The 17,171-nt window shown below is 35.8% G+C and overlaps 1 protein-coding gene across 1 annotated transcript; it reads right to left on the minus strand.

Moving 5' to 3' along the window:
• Positions 1-507: 507 nt before the first annotated feature.
• Positions 508-16,091, minus strand: LOC132561095 (SH3 domain-binding protein 5-like). The gene is made up of 7 exons (XM_060225825.1): positions 15,980-16,091; positions 6,925-7,053; positions 6,293-6,457; positions 4,329-4,459; positions 4,039-4,081; positions 3,641-3,845; positions 508-2,421 (listed from the first exon to the last, which is right to left on the minus strand). Exons 1-7 carry the CDS (start codon positions 16,061-16,063, stop codon positions 1,826-1,828), a joined length of 1,353 nt encoding a protein of 450 aa, XP_060081808.1. The 5' UTR covers positions 16,064-16,091; the 3' UTR covers positions 508-1,825.
• Between the last annotated feature and the right edge of the window lie 1,080 nt (positions 16,092-17,171).

Here is a 17,171-nt window from a genome sequence, read left to right on the forward strand (position 1 = left end):
ATTGTAAATACTGCGTCTTACTTCAACAAATAGCAGTGTGTTAGATTGTAAATACCGGGTCCTACTTTAACACAATAGCAGTGTGTTAGATTGTAAATGCCGCGTCCTACTTTAACACAATAGCAGTGTGTTAGATTGTAAATACCGCGTCCTACCTTAACAATATAGCAGTGTGTTAGATTGTAACTTCCGCGTCCTACGCTGATACCATAGTATCTGTATAAAGATTTGCTACCATGATTGGCTCTACAGACGAGGAAACGACAAACACCAGAACTGGATTTTTGTATTAATTAATTACTTAACATTCTTTGCAGATGTGTATCAGAACAGGTGTCGTGTGCTGCATTTCCGCTCTCTTTATTCCAGGTGTGTGATTAAGAAAATATAACTAGACATTTTAATTAATATTTCAACTCGACGGCAACACGTTGCATGTGGTTAATGCTATATTTGTATTCACGTATGAAGTCTGGCTTTATCTCAACACTAGGTATGTAGAGGATATCCAATCGCTCTCCAGTCTTTATTTCCCGTATAAATTTGTTTCACGATTTACATAATCATGTTCATTGATTTTAAGTGAAACTTTGAAGTGAAGAACAAGACGTCAATGGACCTTAACAGTCATCTGACTATAAAGACCTATATATGAAAGAGGCAAAATAGGCCTGGTGTAAATTACTCAATTACTCTACAGCTTACATAGAAGACATTGTTGGTTCATCAAGACATTTTATGCAAACTTGGAATAATATTCTTTATACATTCACTATATAATTGCCATTACTCCGGACGTATTGCTTGTTGAAACAGCCAGCCACACACCTAATATCAAGACCCTTGACCTTTCCGTTATTGAGAAGAAGTCATTTAAACACTTTAACATATTGGATATCTGTGACCTTGAAAGTGGGTTAAGGCCATTCATATTAACAAAGTTGGTATTCCTTCATTCTAGCATGCTACAGGCCTCATATCATCATCCTTGACCTTTCGGTTGATGAAAAGAAGTCATTTAAAGATTTTAACATATTTGATCCCTGTGGCCTTTCAAGCAGACCATAGTCATTCCTATTAATTAGGGGTCGAATAGAATTTCTGAATTTAAGAAATGATTCCCCACTCCCTGTGATGTTTCACAATACATTTGGTTGAAATCAATTCAAGCATTAAAAGGGGGTAGTGTTTTGCATCAAAATATTGACTCGTTTCCCCTTTTGGGGGTCCACCACCAAGTCGTTAGGGCTCGAATCCAATTTTTAAATTTAAGAAATTGTTCCCTACCTTGTGATTTTTAAGACGAAATTTGGCTCAAATCCATTTAAACATTATTAAAAAAAGCAGCGTTTTGAAGCAAAATATTGTCTTCTTTTCCCTTTCTGGTCCCGCCCCTAAGTCCCTAGGGGTACTCTCGAAACCAGTATCAGGGGACTCTAGCTTGTATTCCGCGACTCATTTCACCAGACTTGAGTAAGAGTTGTTTCCCTTACATCTAATAGACCATATTACACTATGTATGCAAAGTTTTTTTTTTTTGGTAACATTGTATACTGAAGAAGACATAATCAACTCTCATTTTTTTAATTAGCAATCGATCGGCATCACTTTCTGATCTGTTTAACGTGATGCCTTCTAATTGTGTCTAACGCCTAGCATCATCAAACCAGCTGACAATGTAGATCTAAATGGTATTCACATTTAAGTTTAAGTTACAAAACACTTTTTTTATGTAAATCAATTCTCATGACTATTTCTAGACCGGTTTATGATTAGTGGATCTGTTTGTCCTATCTGTAACACTCCACTGAGGTATTCAGTGGTTTTATTCTCCTTTAACGTTGTATAAATTTCTTTCCAAATATTTCGTGTTAAGTTCCAACATTGGTGTTCCGCAGTCAGACCTTGGATGATCATGAGAGTCTGATGTGTTGTTTATTTTGAGTACCCTTTTTTGTAGATCCACGTCCTCCTCGAGTCTTTTATTCACCTGGTCGGTAAAACTTTGTGTTAGTTTCGTATCATTCCGTTCACCTATCGCCAGACGCCTGATATTTTCTGTAGTATTATCAATGATTTCTTTGTGTGTTTCTCCTTCAAATTCATGCTTAGCATATCTGTCCACACAACCGTCTCCGCTTATGACAAGTGATGATGCTTTGCACATGTCTTCTGTCCTACGAAGAACATTCCCTGATCTATTTTTAACCCTGTCCTTACTTATGACATCATCAACAGTTGAGTGCACTTGTGATCCTGTTTTGGTGATGTCATTGGAATGGGGTTCTGAGACAACATCCGGTGAGACAGAGGAATCTACAGAATTTATCGATAATTTATGGAAGGAATCACTTTCATCGTCGTCATCATCATCAAATACTTCGTCATCTGACATCCATGTCTGTCGGCCTTCAGCTTTATCTGTAAAAATATATATAATGATTCGTGTAAGGTACAGTTATCGAAGTCGGTGCACACTCGTTACTCTGCTGATCACTTTCATTCTCTGCACCCCGTGAACATGTCATGGCAAAATTGAAGGTTCTATGTGCGACGCCTTGTGGACAGGACGAAATAATTAGTTTGATTCTTTGATTGACATCAAACGTATCTCGAGGTCGCATAACAGTATATTGTAATGGCTTTGAGGTTGGGATGTCGTTCACTTGTAATCTTCAAAGTGAACGTATTGGTATGTGATTGGTCAGTTTACCGGAACCAATAAAATTACTTCGCTTGTGCCTTCCAACTTTTGGCATGACATTTTGTTGTTCCTTAATTAACAGTCACAATACACTTCAGCAAACAGCTTAGGGACTACCAATAGTTGACCTTGCGGTCAGGGTTAAAATTGGACAAAATATCTGTAGATTGTTTTGTATGTCATGGCCAGCCTATGAAATTATCATTCGCGCTTTTTGAGAGCTTACGTGCAAATATCGTAGCCAAATTAAAACCAAGTATCACAAATATCACAGTATAGACTCGTGTATCTCGAGAACACGTCTGTGATTGAAAAGTGAATATACAAAATGTAAATAGGGCGGTTGGTGACTGTTTACTCAAAGTTAATCTTCCGCGATATAATCCATAACGTTTATAACCATATCAACTAATTCAGTAATTCTCCAGATAAACAAACTTCTATTAAAAAAAAACAATGCCAATAACAAAACATAAAAATAATTAATCACGTTATCATTTGACACAAACACATTTTTCAAGAATCTTGAATTGACGTGAGCTGTATACTGAGGATTTATTGGCGAATGAAAATGTATCCCGGGAGAGATTGGTTCCAGGGATGCAGAGAGGGAAAGTGATCGTATATCCTGGAGTATCGAGAATGAAGTCGGAGTGACTTCCATGTGCATTAAGCACTCATAAATGTTTAAATAGTATACCGATTCAAAAACAAAACACTTCATGTGGGCGGCCGTGATAAGAACAATTTTTATAATTGGTGTCAAAGAATTTTCATGGAACAGATGAAACTCAATAAAGTCTTCCTACATTATGTTCAATTAAAATGTGAAGATATGTGGTTTTCAATAAAATATCACATACGGATTTCGATGACAGATTTTTTTCGGGGATAAACTTATTTCTTTACTCAAATATTTATCAGGGTAAACAATACCTAGAGTCAGTTCAGATATACAAGGAGAAACATTGGCAGATTCCGCTCCAACGCCTGGTTGCCTCGGAAACATGAGTATTAAATTTTGCCGTCTGGATTCGTGAATTGACTCTGATATTTGTTCCAATGTTCGGAGAGACTCTGCATACTTCAGCTTATAACCCTTGATTGCCTGCTGGAGGTCGAGCACATTCTGTTTTTGTTGCTATTGTGAAAAGAATGAAAAAAGTCATGCAGTTTCAACTAGGTATTTGTTAGCTTAAATAATGATGATGCTGATTTGACTGGTAAAATATTCTATACTATTTAACGTATTTAGAAAGGAAATGAATTATTTTTGAGCCATTGATTCCAATAGAGACAACTTAAACAGGTATCCGCATTAGGTATATACAAACCTGTAATCGTAGATCTAATTGTTGTTTCATTTCGAAGTATCCTCTGAAAGAAGAAAAAGTCAAATCGTGTCCATCATATTTACACCATCAAGGATATTTTATTTCCTAGCATTACGGCTTTATCACAGTCCATCTCATGTTATTTTATCATAAACCTCATAGCGACAATAACATTCTACAAATCTATCACCTTCAAAGACACAAAAACGTTTTATTAAAACTCGTTTCAAGAGAACAAAGTAAAACGTTTAGGTGACTTAGTTTGATGTGTAGGATGCTTTCCATCATACCTCGCATTTGCAATTGCTCGTTTGAACTTCCTCTCTAGTTCTTGTATCCTGTTTTCTAAATCTCGCCAACGAGAGGTCGCTTTCAGATGTTTTTCCTCACTCATCCTCTTTTCCCGCTCAGCTTCCATCACCTAGGTAACCATACAAAGGAAAAACATTTTTGTAGACCGATGTCATCAATGTAGTTTTCGAATTACAACGGTCAGCTTCCACACGAAAGGTATCAGTAATGTAAATTACCATTAAATGTTTAAACTACGTTATTTATTTAGATTTAGTTAAGGAGTTTACAGCAAACATTGGTGACTAAAGGATAACCATCTGCAATCTCCAACACTGTACAAAAGACACGTTTAAGAATGAAAACGTCTTTTTGGTGGTTTTATCAAAGGATAACATTTAGTATGGTATCGGTATTAAAAACGGACCGCGAAACCAAAAAGACATTCTAATCCTTCTATCAGACGTTTGAACACTGACGGAAGTCAAAGTTCTATTCATGTTTTTCCATTTTGAATTTTTTTAATGTTTTGTTGGGTTTTGCTCACTATACCCCCCCCCCCCTCTCTCTCTCTCTCTCTCTCTCTCTCTCTCTCTCTCTCTCTCTCTCTCTCTCTCTCTCTCTCTCTCTCTCTCTCTCTCTCTCTCTCTCTCTCTCTCTCTCTCTCTCTCTCTCTCGTACTTAAATGTATCATGGAAATGTGAAGTGGGGGGGTTTACGATGATTATAATCTTTGTGACAAGTTGCGATTAACTTTTCTCTGTCTCTAATGAGTTTATCAGGGATGTCAGAATGTCTATAATTACAGTTTGCGATATTTTTTACAACTTTGTCCCGTGTGTTGAACTGTGACATTAGCTCTACTTTACGCTCAGAGTTCAACCGATGAAAAAAAAAAAACTTCTTTTTTTGTGTGTTCTAAATGTGTGTAATGCCATCAAAAATATAAACCACAATAAGGTTATAATGTCATGAACACTTGGGTCCTACTCTGATTACTGCAGTTACACGTCTTTATTTTATTATTTACGGAGTAGGTTGTCGATTATCTGTTTCCTTAGCAACAAAACCTCTACGTTCCACCAAGTTTTTAACACACTAATGTCTTCTATATAACCTTGAAAGCCAATTCCAAAATACACTGTTATGCAGGAAATCCATTTAGACAGGAAATGCGTAATTACAATAGATGGAACCAACTTAGGGTTGAACATTGTGATTTTGGAAGCAAACTGATTACACCTCTATGCTTTGAGTAATCGATACAGCTCATCTAGGATACATTCACTATCGATCGGAGGCACGTGTCTTCATCGTAACGTATTTTCGTTTGTCCATATATTTCTGCCGTTTTTATGAAACACGTAATATTTTTTATATTGTGGATGTAAAACATTTTATTTTCCGATTTAAAGTTGATTTAATTAATTACACTAATTTGTTTAGTTAGTGCTTCCTACGACTTGACGGCAAGGATTCATCATCGTGAATGTTTCGGTGCGGCTTCCAGTTGTAGAGTAAGTGTTGTGATTGTCAGGAAAATGTTGATCTTACTGAAATGTTTCCATTTGCTCTGCATACCGTGAACTTACGCGTGTTTTTTTCGACCAAAACTTGTCATCACGGCTACTGGCATTTACTCGGTGTACTCAATGTCTTACCTCTAACTGTATGTTAATTTTGTATTACATTTCCTAAATTATTATCATTATGTTGCAATTATACGGGGGGTATGTTCAATTGTGACATAACGTTACCTAATTGTAGCGTGCCTTTCAAACATAACGTAACATAATAGTGGCGTGGCTTACAAACATAACGTAACATAATAGTGGCGTGGCTTACAAACATAACGTATCCCAATTGCGATTGAGGAGTTGCTGATAAATTAAACTTAGCCTAATTGTGACATAACTGACAGATTTAGCTTATCATTATGATGTTACAGTCAGATTTAGCTTACTCTGATTGTGGCGTGGTTGAGCATCTCCTGCCATGCTGACGTAAGTTGAACCTCCCCGCCTTGTAACAAGCGTTCCTCGGCTAACGCCACAGTTTCCTTTGCAGCCCTGTAAATCCCAATGGCTGACTGGTACTGGCGGGCCGACTTCAAAGATTCGCTCTGCACCTAACAAACGTACAATTGACAAGAGAATGAAAACGAGGATCACGTCAAGGCCACTGACTGATACACGAGGTCAAGTATTGACAGTTATGACAAATGAGGTCAAATATGTACGAAAGAATAATAAACGAGGTCAAATAAGGACAAATGAATGATAAACTAGGTCAAATAAGGACAAGGAACGACAAAAGATGTCAAATAAGGATAAATGAACGATAAACGAGGTGAAAAAAAGGACAAACTTTATCATATAAACATTACGTATGAAGGAAAAAACACAGATATTGATGACGATCAAAATAAAGACGGATGTCTCTGTACAGTGTACAGAATGGAACGTATGTCAAAAATAATGACTACAATTCAATATACTGAGTATTTATGTTATTGTTATATTGATGTCCGACACAGTGAAGGGTGTAAAATACCTATCAATGATCACGCTAGTGTAATCTTCAGCAATGCCTCACCTTTTTCGCTTCCTCCCTTAACTCATAATATTCTCGTGCTTTTTGAATGCTCTTTTTCTTGTCCTTCGAAATCAGTGCCATCTTGTGTGAAGCTTCAGTAAACGTCATTCGGTATTTAGATCTAGCTTCCTGCAATAATGAAAGAAATTTATTTTAAAAATATCTAGTTTTAAAGTATTCCGACGTTTTTGCAGCAAACTATGGATAATCTAAAGCCACAAAATATACCACGTTTATAAAAACAACATATTAGGTTCTACTGTATTTATTTCTAAGTTACCACTAAAGTGTATGATAGACGAGATGATTTCAATTTTTCTAACATGGATTTTCCATTCCTCGATAGCAACACACCTGCATCCCCAACCTATGGTATTGACATATCGCAGCTGATTTGATATCCAAGGATTTGTTCTCAATATCAGCGACTTTCGTGCAAAGTATCGGAAACTGACAGACAACAAAACAAAAGGATTCGAGTTTCTAAGTTACCACTAAAGTGTATGATAGACGAGATGATTTCAATTTTTCTAACATGGATTTTCCATTCCTCGATAGCAACACACCTACATCCCCAACCTATGGTATTTACATGTCGCAGCTGATTTGATATCTAATTATTTGTTCTCAATATCAGCGACTTTCGTGCAAAGTATCAGTAACTGACAGACAACAAAACAAAAGGATTCGAGAGATGTAGACTGACGAGAAAATGATGAAAATTCACGGTCGTCTTATTCATCTCACCGAGAAATGAAGTTGGAAGTGTTTGGATACTCGTTGGCATGTTATATTAAGCGCCAAACGACTTCATTATTTTAATTTTGTTATTTTAAAAATCGAGAAGAATCGAAGAAATCAGAAATGAAAATATCTGATAATGTTTACGAAATTTCGACAAAATTATGTACCGAATCCATTACAAGTACAGGTTCGAGATATTCCGTCTCTTTCTAGCTACTACTCTGTCCCGGACGGAGATTTTGTGTCACACACAGATTTTCGTCAATCCCATTATGTTTGTTCTGTGACGTATAAAAATAGTGAACCGGGCAATGGAAGCGCACAGAAACAACAGTAGGTAGAGTGAAATATTCATAAGCATTTTATCTTTTGTGCTGGATTAAAAATTCCATTTTGCTGTTGGGCAGGGGTTTTGTTTATAAGCAATGTACACTGAGGTTGTTTGGTGTTAGTGATATAATGAAAACAAGTCTTATCAATGTGTTACGTGTATAAGTGATAAATCACGGACCTATGAGGGTATTAAATGACTAATCCATACAGAGATACCCCGGCAACAACATAACATTAACCTGGCACACTCAATGCATGAGTTCAACGCCCGACAACAGTCAAAGGTATTTTAAGGCGGGATCTCCTTGTAGTCGTCGAAGACTACCTCAACGAACAACACACAAGAGGCCCACCGCGTGTCCCCAAGAACAACTGGGGTAAAGTGTCTTACTCAAGAGCAAAATAGCAGCACATGAGGTCATTCTGTCCATTTTAGACTTGTAAGAAGTGTAATTTTGTTTTAAACATTTTCATCCAAGCAAAATGATAGGAACAGATAATAGGCACTGTGTTGTGTTATAAACACAAGATGACCACGGTCATTACTGGTCTCCTGACTATAAAAACCTATATATGAAAAAGGCCAAATAGGCGTAACATAAATTGCTTAACTCCTCTACAGCTAAAGAAGACATCGTTGGTTCATAAAGACATTTTATGCCAACTTAAAATCATATTCTTTATACATGCACTACACAAATGTCATTACTTTGGAAATATTGCTTGTTAAAAAAGCCTGCTACAGGCCCAATATCAGCACCATGGGCCTTTTTGTTTTTGAGAAGAAGTCGTTTGAAGAGTTTGAAAAGTTTGAGAAATGTGACCTTCAAAGCTATTCAGAGTCATTCATTCTGACACCCTGCATTTCACGTAGAACAGGTCAAATATCAGCGCCTTATAGTGTGTAGATACATCGACATTATAGTGTATAGATACATCGACATTATAGTGTATAGTTACATCGACATTATAGTGTATAGTTACATCGACATTATAGTGTATAGTTACATCGACATTATAGTGTATAGTTACATCGACATTATAGTGTATAGTTACATCGACATTATAGTGTGTAGTTACATCGACATTATAGTGTGTAGTTACATCGACATTATAGTGTGTTGATACATCGACATTATAGTGTATAGTTACATCGACATTATAGTGTGTAGTTACATCGACATTATAGTGTGTAGTTACATCGACATTATAGTGTATAGATACATCGACATTATAGTGTATAGTTACATCGACATTATAGTGTATAGATACATCGACATTATAGTGTGTAGTTACATCGACATTATAGTGTATAGATACATCGACATTATAGTGTATAGATACATCGACATTATAGTGTGTAGTTACATCGACATTATAGTGTGTAGTTACATCGACATTATAGTGTATAGTTACATCGACATTATAGTGTGTAGTTACATCGACATTATAGTGTATAGTTACATCGACATTATAGTGTGTAGTTACATCGACATTATAGTGTGTAGTTACATCGACATTATAGTGTGTAGTTACATCGACATTATAGTGTGTAGATACATCGATATAGTAGAGTATAGTTACATCGACATTATAGTTACATCGACATTATAGTTACATCGACATTATAGTGTGTAGTTACATCGACATTATAGTGTGTAGTTACATCGATATAGTAGAGTATAGTTACATCGACATTATAGTTACATCGACATTATAGTGTTTAGTTACATCGACATTATAGTGTATAGTTACATCGACATTATAGTGTGTAGTTACATCGACATTATAGTGTGTAGTTACATCGACATTATAGTGTGTAGTTACATCGACATTATAGTGTGTAGTTACATCGACATTATAGTGTATAGATACATCGACATTATAGTGTATAGTTACATCGACATTATAGTGTGTAGTTACATCGACATTATAGTGTGTAGTTACATCGACATATAGTGTAGTGTAGATACATCGTGTAGTGTATAGTTAGTTACATCGACATTATAGTGTATAGTTACATCGACATTATAGTGTGTAGTTACATCGACATTATAGTGTATAGATACATCGACATTACAGTGTGTAGTTACATCGACATTATAGTGTGTAGTTACATCGACATTATAGTGTGTAGTTACATCGACATTATAGTGTATAGTTACATCGATATAATAGAGTATAGTTACATCGACATTATAGTGACATCGACATTATAGTGTGTAGTTACATCGACATTATAGTGTGTAGTTACATCGACATTATAGTGTGTAGTTACATCGACATTATAGTGACATCGACATTATAGTGTGTAGTTACATCGACATTATAGTGTGTAGATACATCGACATTATAGTAGTTACATCGACATTATAGTGTGTGTTACATCGACATTATAGTATACATCGACATTATAGTGTGTGTAGTTACATCGACATTATAGTGTGTAGTTACATCGACATTATAGTGTGTAGTTACATCGACATTATAGTGTATAGTTACATCGACATTACATCGACAGTGTATAGTTACATCGACATTATAGATACATCGACATTATAGTGTGTAGTTACATCGACATTATAGTGTGTAGTTACATCGACATTATAGTGACATCGACATTATAGTGTGTAGTTACATCGATATAGTAGAGTATAGTTACATCGACATTATAGTTACATCGACATTATAGTGTGTAGTTACATCGACATTATAGTGTGTAGTTACATCGACATTATAGTGTTTAGTTACATCGACATTATAGTGTGTAGTTACATCGACATTATAGTGTGTAGTTACATCGACATTATAGTGTGTAGATACATCGACATTATAGTGTATAGTTACATCGACATTATATTATCGACATTATGTATAGTTACATCGACATTATAGTGTGTAGTTACATCGACATTATAGTGTGTAGTTACATCGACATTATAGTGTATAGTTACATCGACATTATAGTGTGTAGTTACATCGACATTATAGTGTGTAGTTACATCGACATTATAGTGTGTAGTTACATCGACATTATAGTGTGTAGTTACATCGACATTATAGTGTGTAGTTACATCGACATTATAGTGTGTAGTTACATCGACATTATAGTGTATAGTTACATCGACATTATAGTGTGTAGTTACATCGACATTATAGTGTGTAGATACATCGACATTATAGTGTATAGTTACATCGACATTATAGTGTGTAGTTACATCGACATTATAGTGTGTAGTTACATCGACATTATAGTGTGTAGTTACATCGACATTATAGTGTGTAGATACATCGACATTATAGTGTATAGTTACATCGACATTATAGTGTGTAGTTACATCGACATTATAGTGTATAGTTACATCGACATTATAGTGTTATACATCGACATTATAGTGTATAGTTACATCGACATTATAGTGTGTAGTTACATCGACATTATAGTGTATAGATACATCGACATTATAGTGTTAGATACATCGACATTATAGTGTGTAGATACATCGACATTATAGTGTGTAGTTACATCGACATTATAGTGTATAGATACATCGACATTATAGTGTATAGATACATCGACATTATAGTGTATAGATACATCGACATTATAGTGTATAGATACATCGACATTATAGTGTATAGATACATCGACATTATAGTGTATAGATACATCGACATTATAGTGTGTAGTTACATCGACATTATAGTGTGTAGATACATCGATATAGTAGTGTGTAGTTACATCGACATTACATCCTTCGAAAAATAAAAAAAACAAAGATGTCATGAAAGACATATAACAAACTATTTCGTGGTTTATGTACTTCGTTGAAAAAATTACTACTAAAAACTGTTAACCTGACAATATTCACGAACGGTAGCTTCTTATGATGTGCGCGTTTGACAAAATGCATTGCCTCGAATTTCATATTAAACATTAACAAAAAGACTGATAATATTCACGAAAATATATCGAATAACATCGCGAATAGAAACTGGTTAAACAAAAAAGTTATGTAGGAACAAATGATAAAAAAAGAAAATCCGAAAACCTTTTCAATATCAATAAGCTTTAAAAACATTTAAACTGAATCAGTTGACAGACTTACTATATCAACATATTATAAGTCCTGTTATTAAAGGACAAAGGGATTATCATATACATTGCAAAATAAAGCTATAATATAACTGTACTTCATTGACATTTTATTCACACATGTGGCGTTTGCACTTAGTATGGACTATATTCGCACTACAACATCTAACACAAGGTCAAACCTCTGTGACATTTCTTATCTAAATGTATTAACACAGGCTTATCTCACAACAACATATCAATGTATAGTTACCATGCAGTCAAACACAACCTTATCTAAAATAATAAACAACAGCATCATAATAGCAACGGCAACTAAAAACAATTAAGTTTTAATACTTTGTTCAAATTTTCCATCCCAATGTTTAAATTAATTACAATTCGTAAATAGCGATGTCCAATTTGTAGCTGTTAATAATCAGATTTGTAGCCCAGTGACAGGTAGGAGCCGAAAGTCTTTAAATAACATTGAAGAGCTCGAAGTACACATACTTGAATTAATATTTCCTTAATATGGCGTGTTGACCTATTTGACCTTATCGTACTTCAGAAATTACCGACCACCCATCATTGTTTTGTTAGGGGGGGGGCGGAGATTTGAATGTAGCAAAACATTTTACCGTAATTCTTAAAAAAACAACCTTTTATAACCATGCAGCATAATAAACACAAGGAGAAAAGATACTATATATCATATCGTTATTCTATTACCAGACGGGACGGGAGATTTAAACATTCACGGTACTCAGAGAGGGACATGTATACCATTTGTTACAATGGTTACGATTGTGGCGGTAGAACATCTCTGTAGCAGATTTATGTAATGTTGTTTATACAATACTAGAAATGTCACCATTGTGTACAAAACAGTAAAGTGACAAGTAAAGTATCCAACAATATTACCGCATTCATATCCACATTGTGTATCAGATATCTAAATATACCAAAGTGTGACAGTTAATCCTGACAAGGTGTGACACTTAATCCTGACAATGTGTGACAGTTAATCCTGACAAGGTGTGACACTTAATCCTGACAAAGTGTGACAGTTAATCCTGACAAGGTGTGACAGTTAATCCTGACAAAGTGTGACAGTTAATCCTGGCAAGGTGTGACATTTAATCCTGACAAAGTGTGACAGTTAATCCTGACAAGGTGTGACAATGACAAGGTGTGACACTTAATCCTGACAAAATGTGACAGTTAATCCTGACAAGGTGTGACACTTAATCCCAACAATGTATGACATTTAATCCTGACAAGATGTGACCGTTAATCCTGACAAGGTGTGACAGTTAGTCCTGACAACGTGTGCCGCTTAATCCTGACAAGATGTGACAGTTAATCCTGACAAGGTGGGACACTTAATCCTGACAAGGTATGACATTTAATCCTGACAAGGTGTGACAGTTAATCCTGACAAGGTGGGACACTTAATCCTGACAAGGTGTGACAGTTAGTCCTGACAACGTGTGCTGCTTAATCCTGACAAGGTGTGACAGTTAATCCTGACAAGGTGGGACACTTAATCCTGACAATGTATGACATTTTATCCTGACAAGATGTGACCGTTAATCCTGACAAGGTGTGGCAGTCCTGACAACGTGTGCCGCTTAATCCTGACAAGGTGTGACAGTTAATTCTGACAAGGTGTGACACTTAATTCTGACAAGGTGTGACAGTTACTCCTGCCAAGGTGTGACACTTAAACCTGACAAGGTGTGACACTTAATCCTGACAAGGTATGACAGTTAATCCTGACAAGGTGAGACATTTAATCCTGACAATGTGTGACAGTTAATCCTGCCAAGGTGTGACACTTAAACCTGACAAGGTGTGACACTTAATCCTGACAAGGTGTGACATTTAATCCTGACAATGTGTGACAGTTACTCCTGACAAGGTGTGACACTAAATCCTGACAAGGTGTGACAGTTAATCCTGACAAGGTATGACATTTAATCCTGACAAGGTTTGACACTTAATCCTGACAAGGTATGACATTTAATCCTGACAAGGTGTGACAGTTAATCCTGACAAGGTGTGACAGTTAATCCTGACAAGGTATGACATTTAATCCTGACAAGGTTTGACAGTTAATCCTGACAAGGTGTGACATTTAGTCCTGACAAAGTTGTTATTAAGGAGATATTTACTAGAACCAGTTATATATATTGACAGATAGGATGTCTTTAGTACAGCAACAAAAATGTGCACTGTTTTTACAACAGACGGGTTGTATAGCATTGTATTATTTCGTGATGTTGCCTATAATATCATTCTGTAAATATAAACACACCCTCTAATCTAGTTTTAATTGGCCACGCCACTTTAAAAAGAAATATCTAATTGACGAAACAGGATGTATAACTTCCAACAGCACGCTCTGTGTTAGACGTGGAACTAAATCCCCACAGACTGTATGTACGTTACATATATATATGTGTACTACCTATAGCTGTTGTACCAGTTACGAGCTCACACCTTAAAATCATGTTTTTATTTGTGTTTAACACATCATGAAGACACCCCTCAGAATCTCATACCTTTTTACCGTAAATATGCATGTAACTCTCACTAGAGTTGATGATATATATATCTAGGTCAATCCAATCAAATTATGTCATGTTCTCAAACATGAACATTATAACGAATAAAGAACTAGGCCTTTCAAAACACATACAATGTGCTTACTATCGCAAAATGAAAATCAAATATGCATAAGTAGATGAGTAATGGCGACAACTTAGCAACTTATTGAACTTTTATCCGATAACATCCCAAAGACGGAGTCTGTGGTCAACCAAAAACTTTCATACGGAATAATTTGATCCGTTCATTTCATCTTAAGATGAAAATATACCACATGTTTGTTTCCATTCTTTAAAGTTAAATTGATATGACATTAACGTTCATCTGGGTATAGCTGGTATATTCGTCGAACCAGGAAACGCTTGTCCTTCCGGAACTGTTGGCTGAAGGCGAAACGTTATTTGTCTCTACAATAATTGTGATATTGCATTTGAAAGGTGGTTTTCGCTAGTTTATATCTTTTGAGCAGCTTTAAAGAGTCTCTATAACAGTCATTTGCCTTTGTTTCGCCGATTTTCAGCGAGAATTACGATTTCATTTAAAAGTTAATAATTTCTTGTTTACATCCTGTTTATTTATCACATCATCCCCAGTATCTCGGTGTTTTTATAATCTCGTGCCGGGTAATAAATAAATGAATGTAGTGAGTTTTACAACTTCCTTTTTGCATGGCAAGGAAACACACACATTATTATTATTATTCTCTTTATTTTTAGCCTTAAATTCCAACAATAATATCCATCGTAAGATAATATATAACCGTATTTTGTGATTAGATAACGGATCGTTGTTTTGTAATGGGGACAAAGCCCTCGTTCACTTCCTCTATAGCTATCGTCATTATGTTGGAGTGGTATTCGTTGTATTTGCTCAGGGCAAGTTCTCCATGTTTGTTACATTCGTAAACAAATAAATTCAGTTGTCAAAAGAAATGGCAGGTTAGAATAAATTACCTGTCATTAATTATTATTATAATTTACCTACGACGTGATATGTTAATGACACACGAAAAAGTAATTATGATAGATGGCGTGTGATGGGTATCCGTATCTGAGTTACCATACGAGTAGGTTGTTCATCTTATATAGTTAGCATCTCTTAACAGAAAGCAAGAGACCCAGAGATTGAACACCTACACCATAGTACGACTTATATGTTCACTATATTTTTCTCTGTAGTAAGTTTGTCGCCCGAGGGTGAACGCGAGAGTGTGTGTATATGTTATGATACCATATACATACTTCGAATTTCTAAGGTATCTGCACCGTATTACATATAATTCATACATACTTTAACCCGGGGGTCGGGCTGCTCATCTTCTTCTCCGTCCGGGGGGAGGTGCGGAGTCCCTTCTCCCCGTCCTTTGTCCTCCATCACGTACACACAGTGTAACCCACTAATCTGTTACCGTCGGAGTCGTGGTCCTGTGTCGCGATGGCCGCTAGTGAACTTTGCCTGTTTACACAAAGAGGTCTATTTCGTACGTATGTATATAATGAGAACGCGTCGTAAACACGAGAGTGTACCTCACAGTCAGCTTTAAACCTTTACTAATACTACGACACAGCTACAACAATAGCAAATATGATAACGTTTTGTCAAGACAATAATATATGCATAAAGTGATAAAAAACAGTATAAGAAATTAAGACAAAAACAGCGTTATATTTAAGTATAATTGAACAAGATTATAAATTGCATGCCCAACATAATGCAATACTGTACCTAGCACGACAGAAATCCGGTAGTTTTATTAAACCAGGCTGTCGTCCCTCACGCTGACAGATACCTGTGTGTGTTTGAGAAACTGACTACAGAAATTGACAACACCAGCTGCGGGGCCTATATACCATCGCCTTTAATCTCAAACGAATCGATTTTTACCTATACATTAACAAACCATATAGCCTAGAGAACAAGTCTTTGTATTGTAACGATTACAAGTATGCTTTGTGCGCGATTTCGATATTGTTTAACAACAGTCATGTATATGAGCCTACATAACGAGTATATAGTAATTTACCTGTCTTTTGTCTATTTCGTTTACCGCTGTAATCATTGACATTTAATGAGAGTCAGAGTTAAGACAATATAGCGAAGATCTGTCATATTGACCCAGTCGGATGAATGAGTGTTATTACTCTTTAAATCATTTGAGAAAATCTTTCGGGAAAATTAGTTCAATGGACACGGTTGGACCTAAATACCATACATAATGACTGAAAACATGAAAATACGTCCCGATATGATTGGTGTGTACACAGACAAAAAACACAACATTCCTATAGCAGTATGGGCCTTACCGGTCATCAGCTGGTCACCTGACTGAAAATAACAGCAGTAGGTTACAAAATAACAAAACTTCATTATTTCATATAAGATTTTCGACATTCCAACAAAATCTGCCTTCGATGGAAAAGGAGAAGTTTAAAATGTGTGTTTTTTAAGGTGGTGGCCTCAAGTAACAACGAAAATATACATA

Source organism: Ylistrum balloti, unplaced genomic scaffold, assembly GCF_031769215.1.
Source record: "Ylistrum balloti isolate Yb309-2 unplaced genomic scaffold, AGI_CSIRO_Ybal_v1 Utg371146, whole genome shotgun sequence".
Lineage (NCBI taxonomy): Eukaryota > Metazoa > Mollusca > Bivalvia > Pectinida > Pectinidae > Ylistrum > Ylistrum balloti.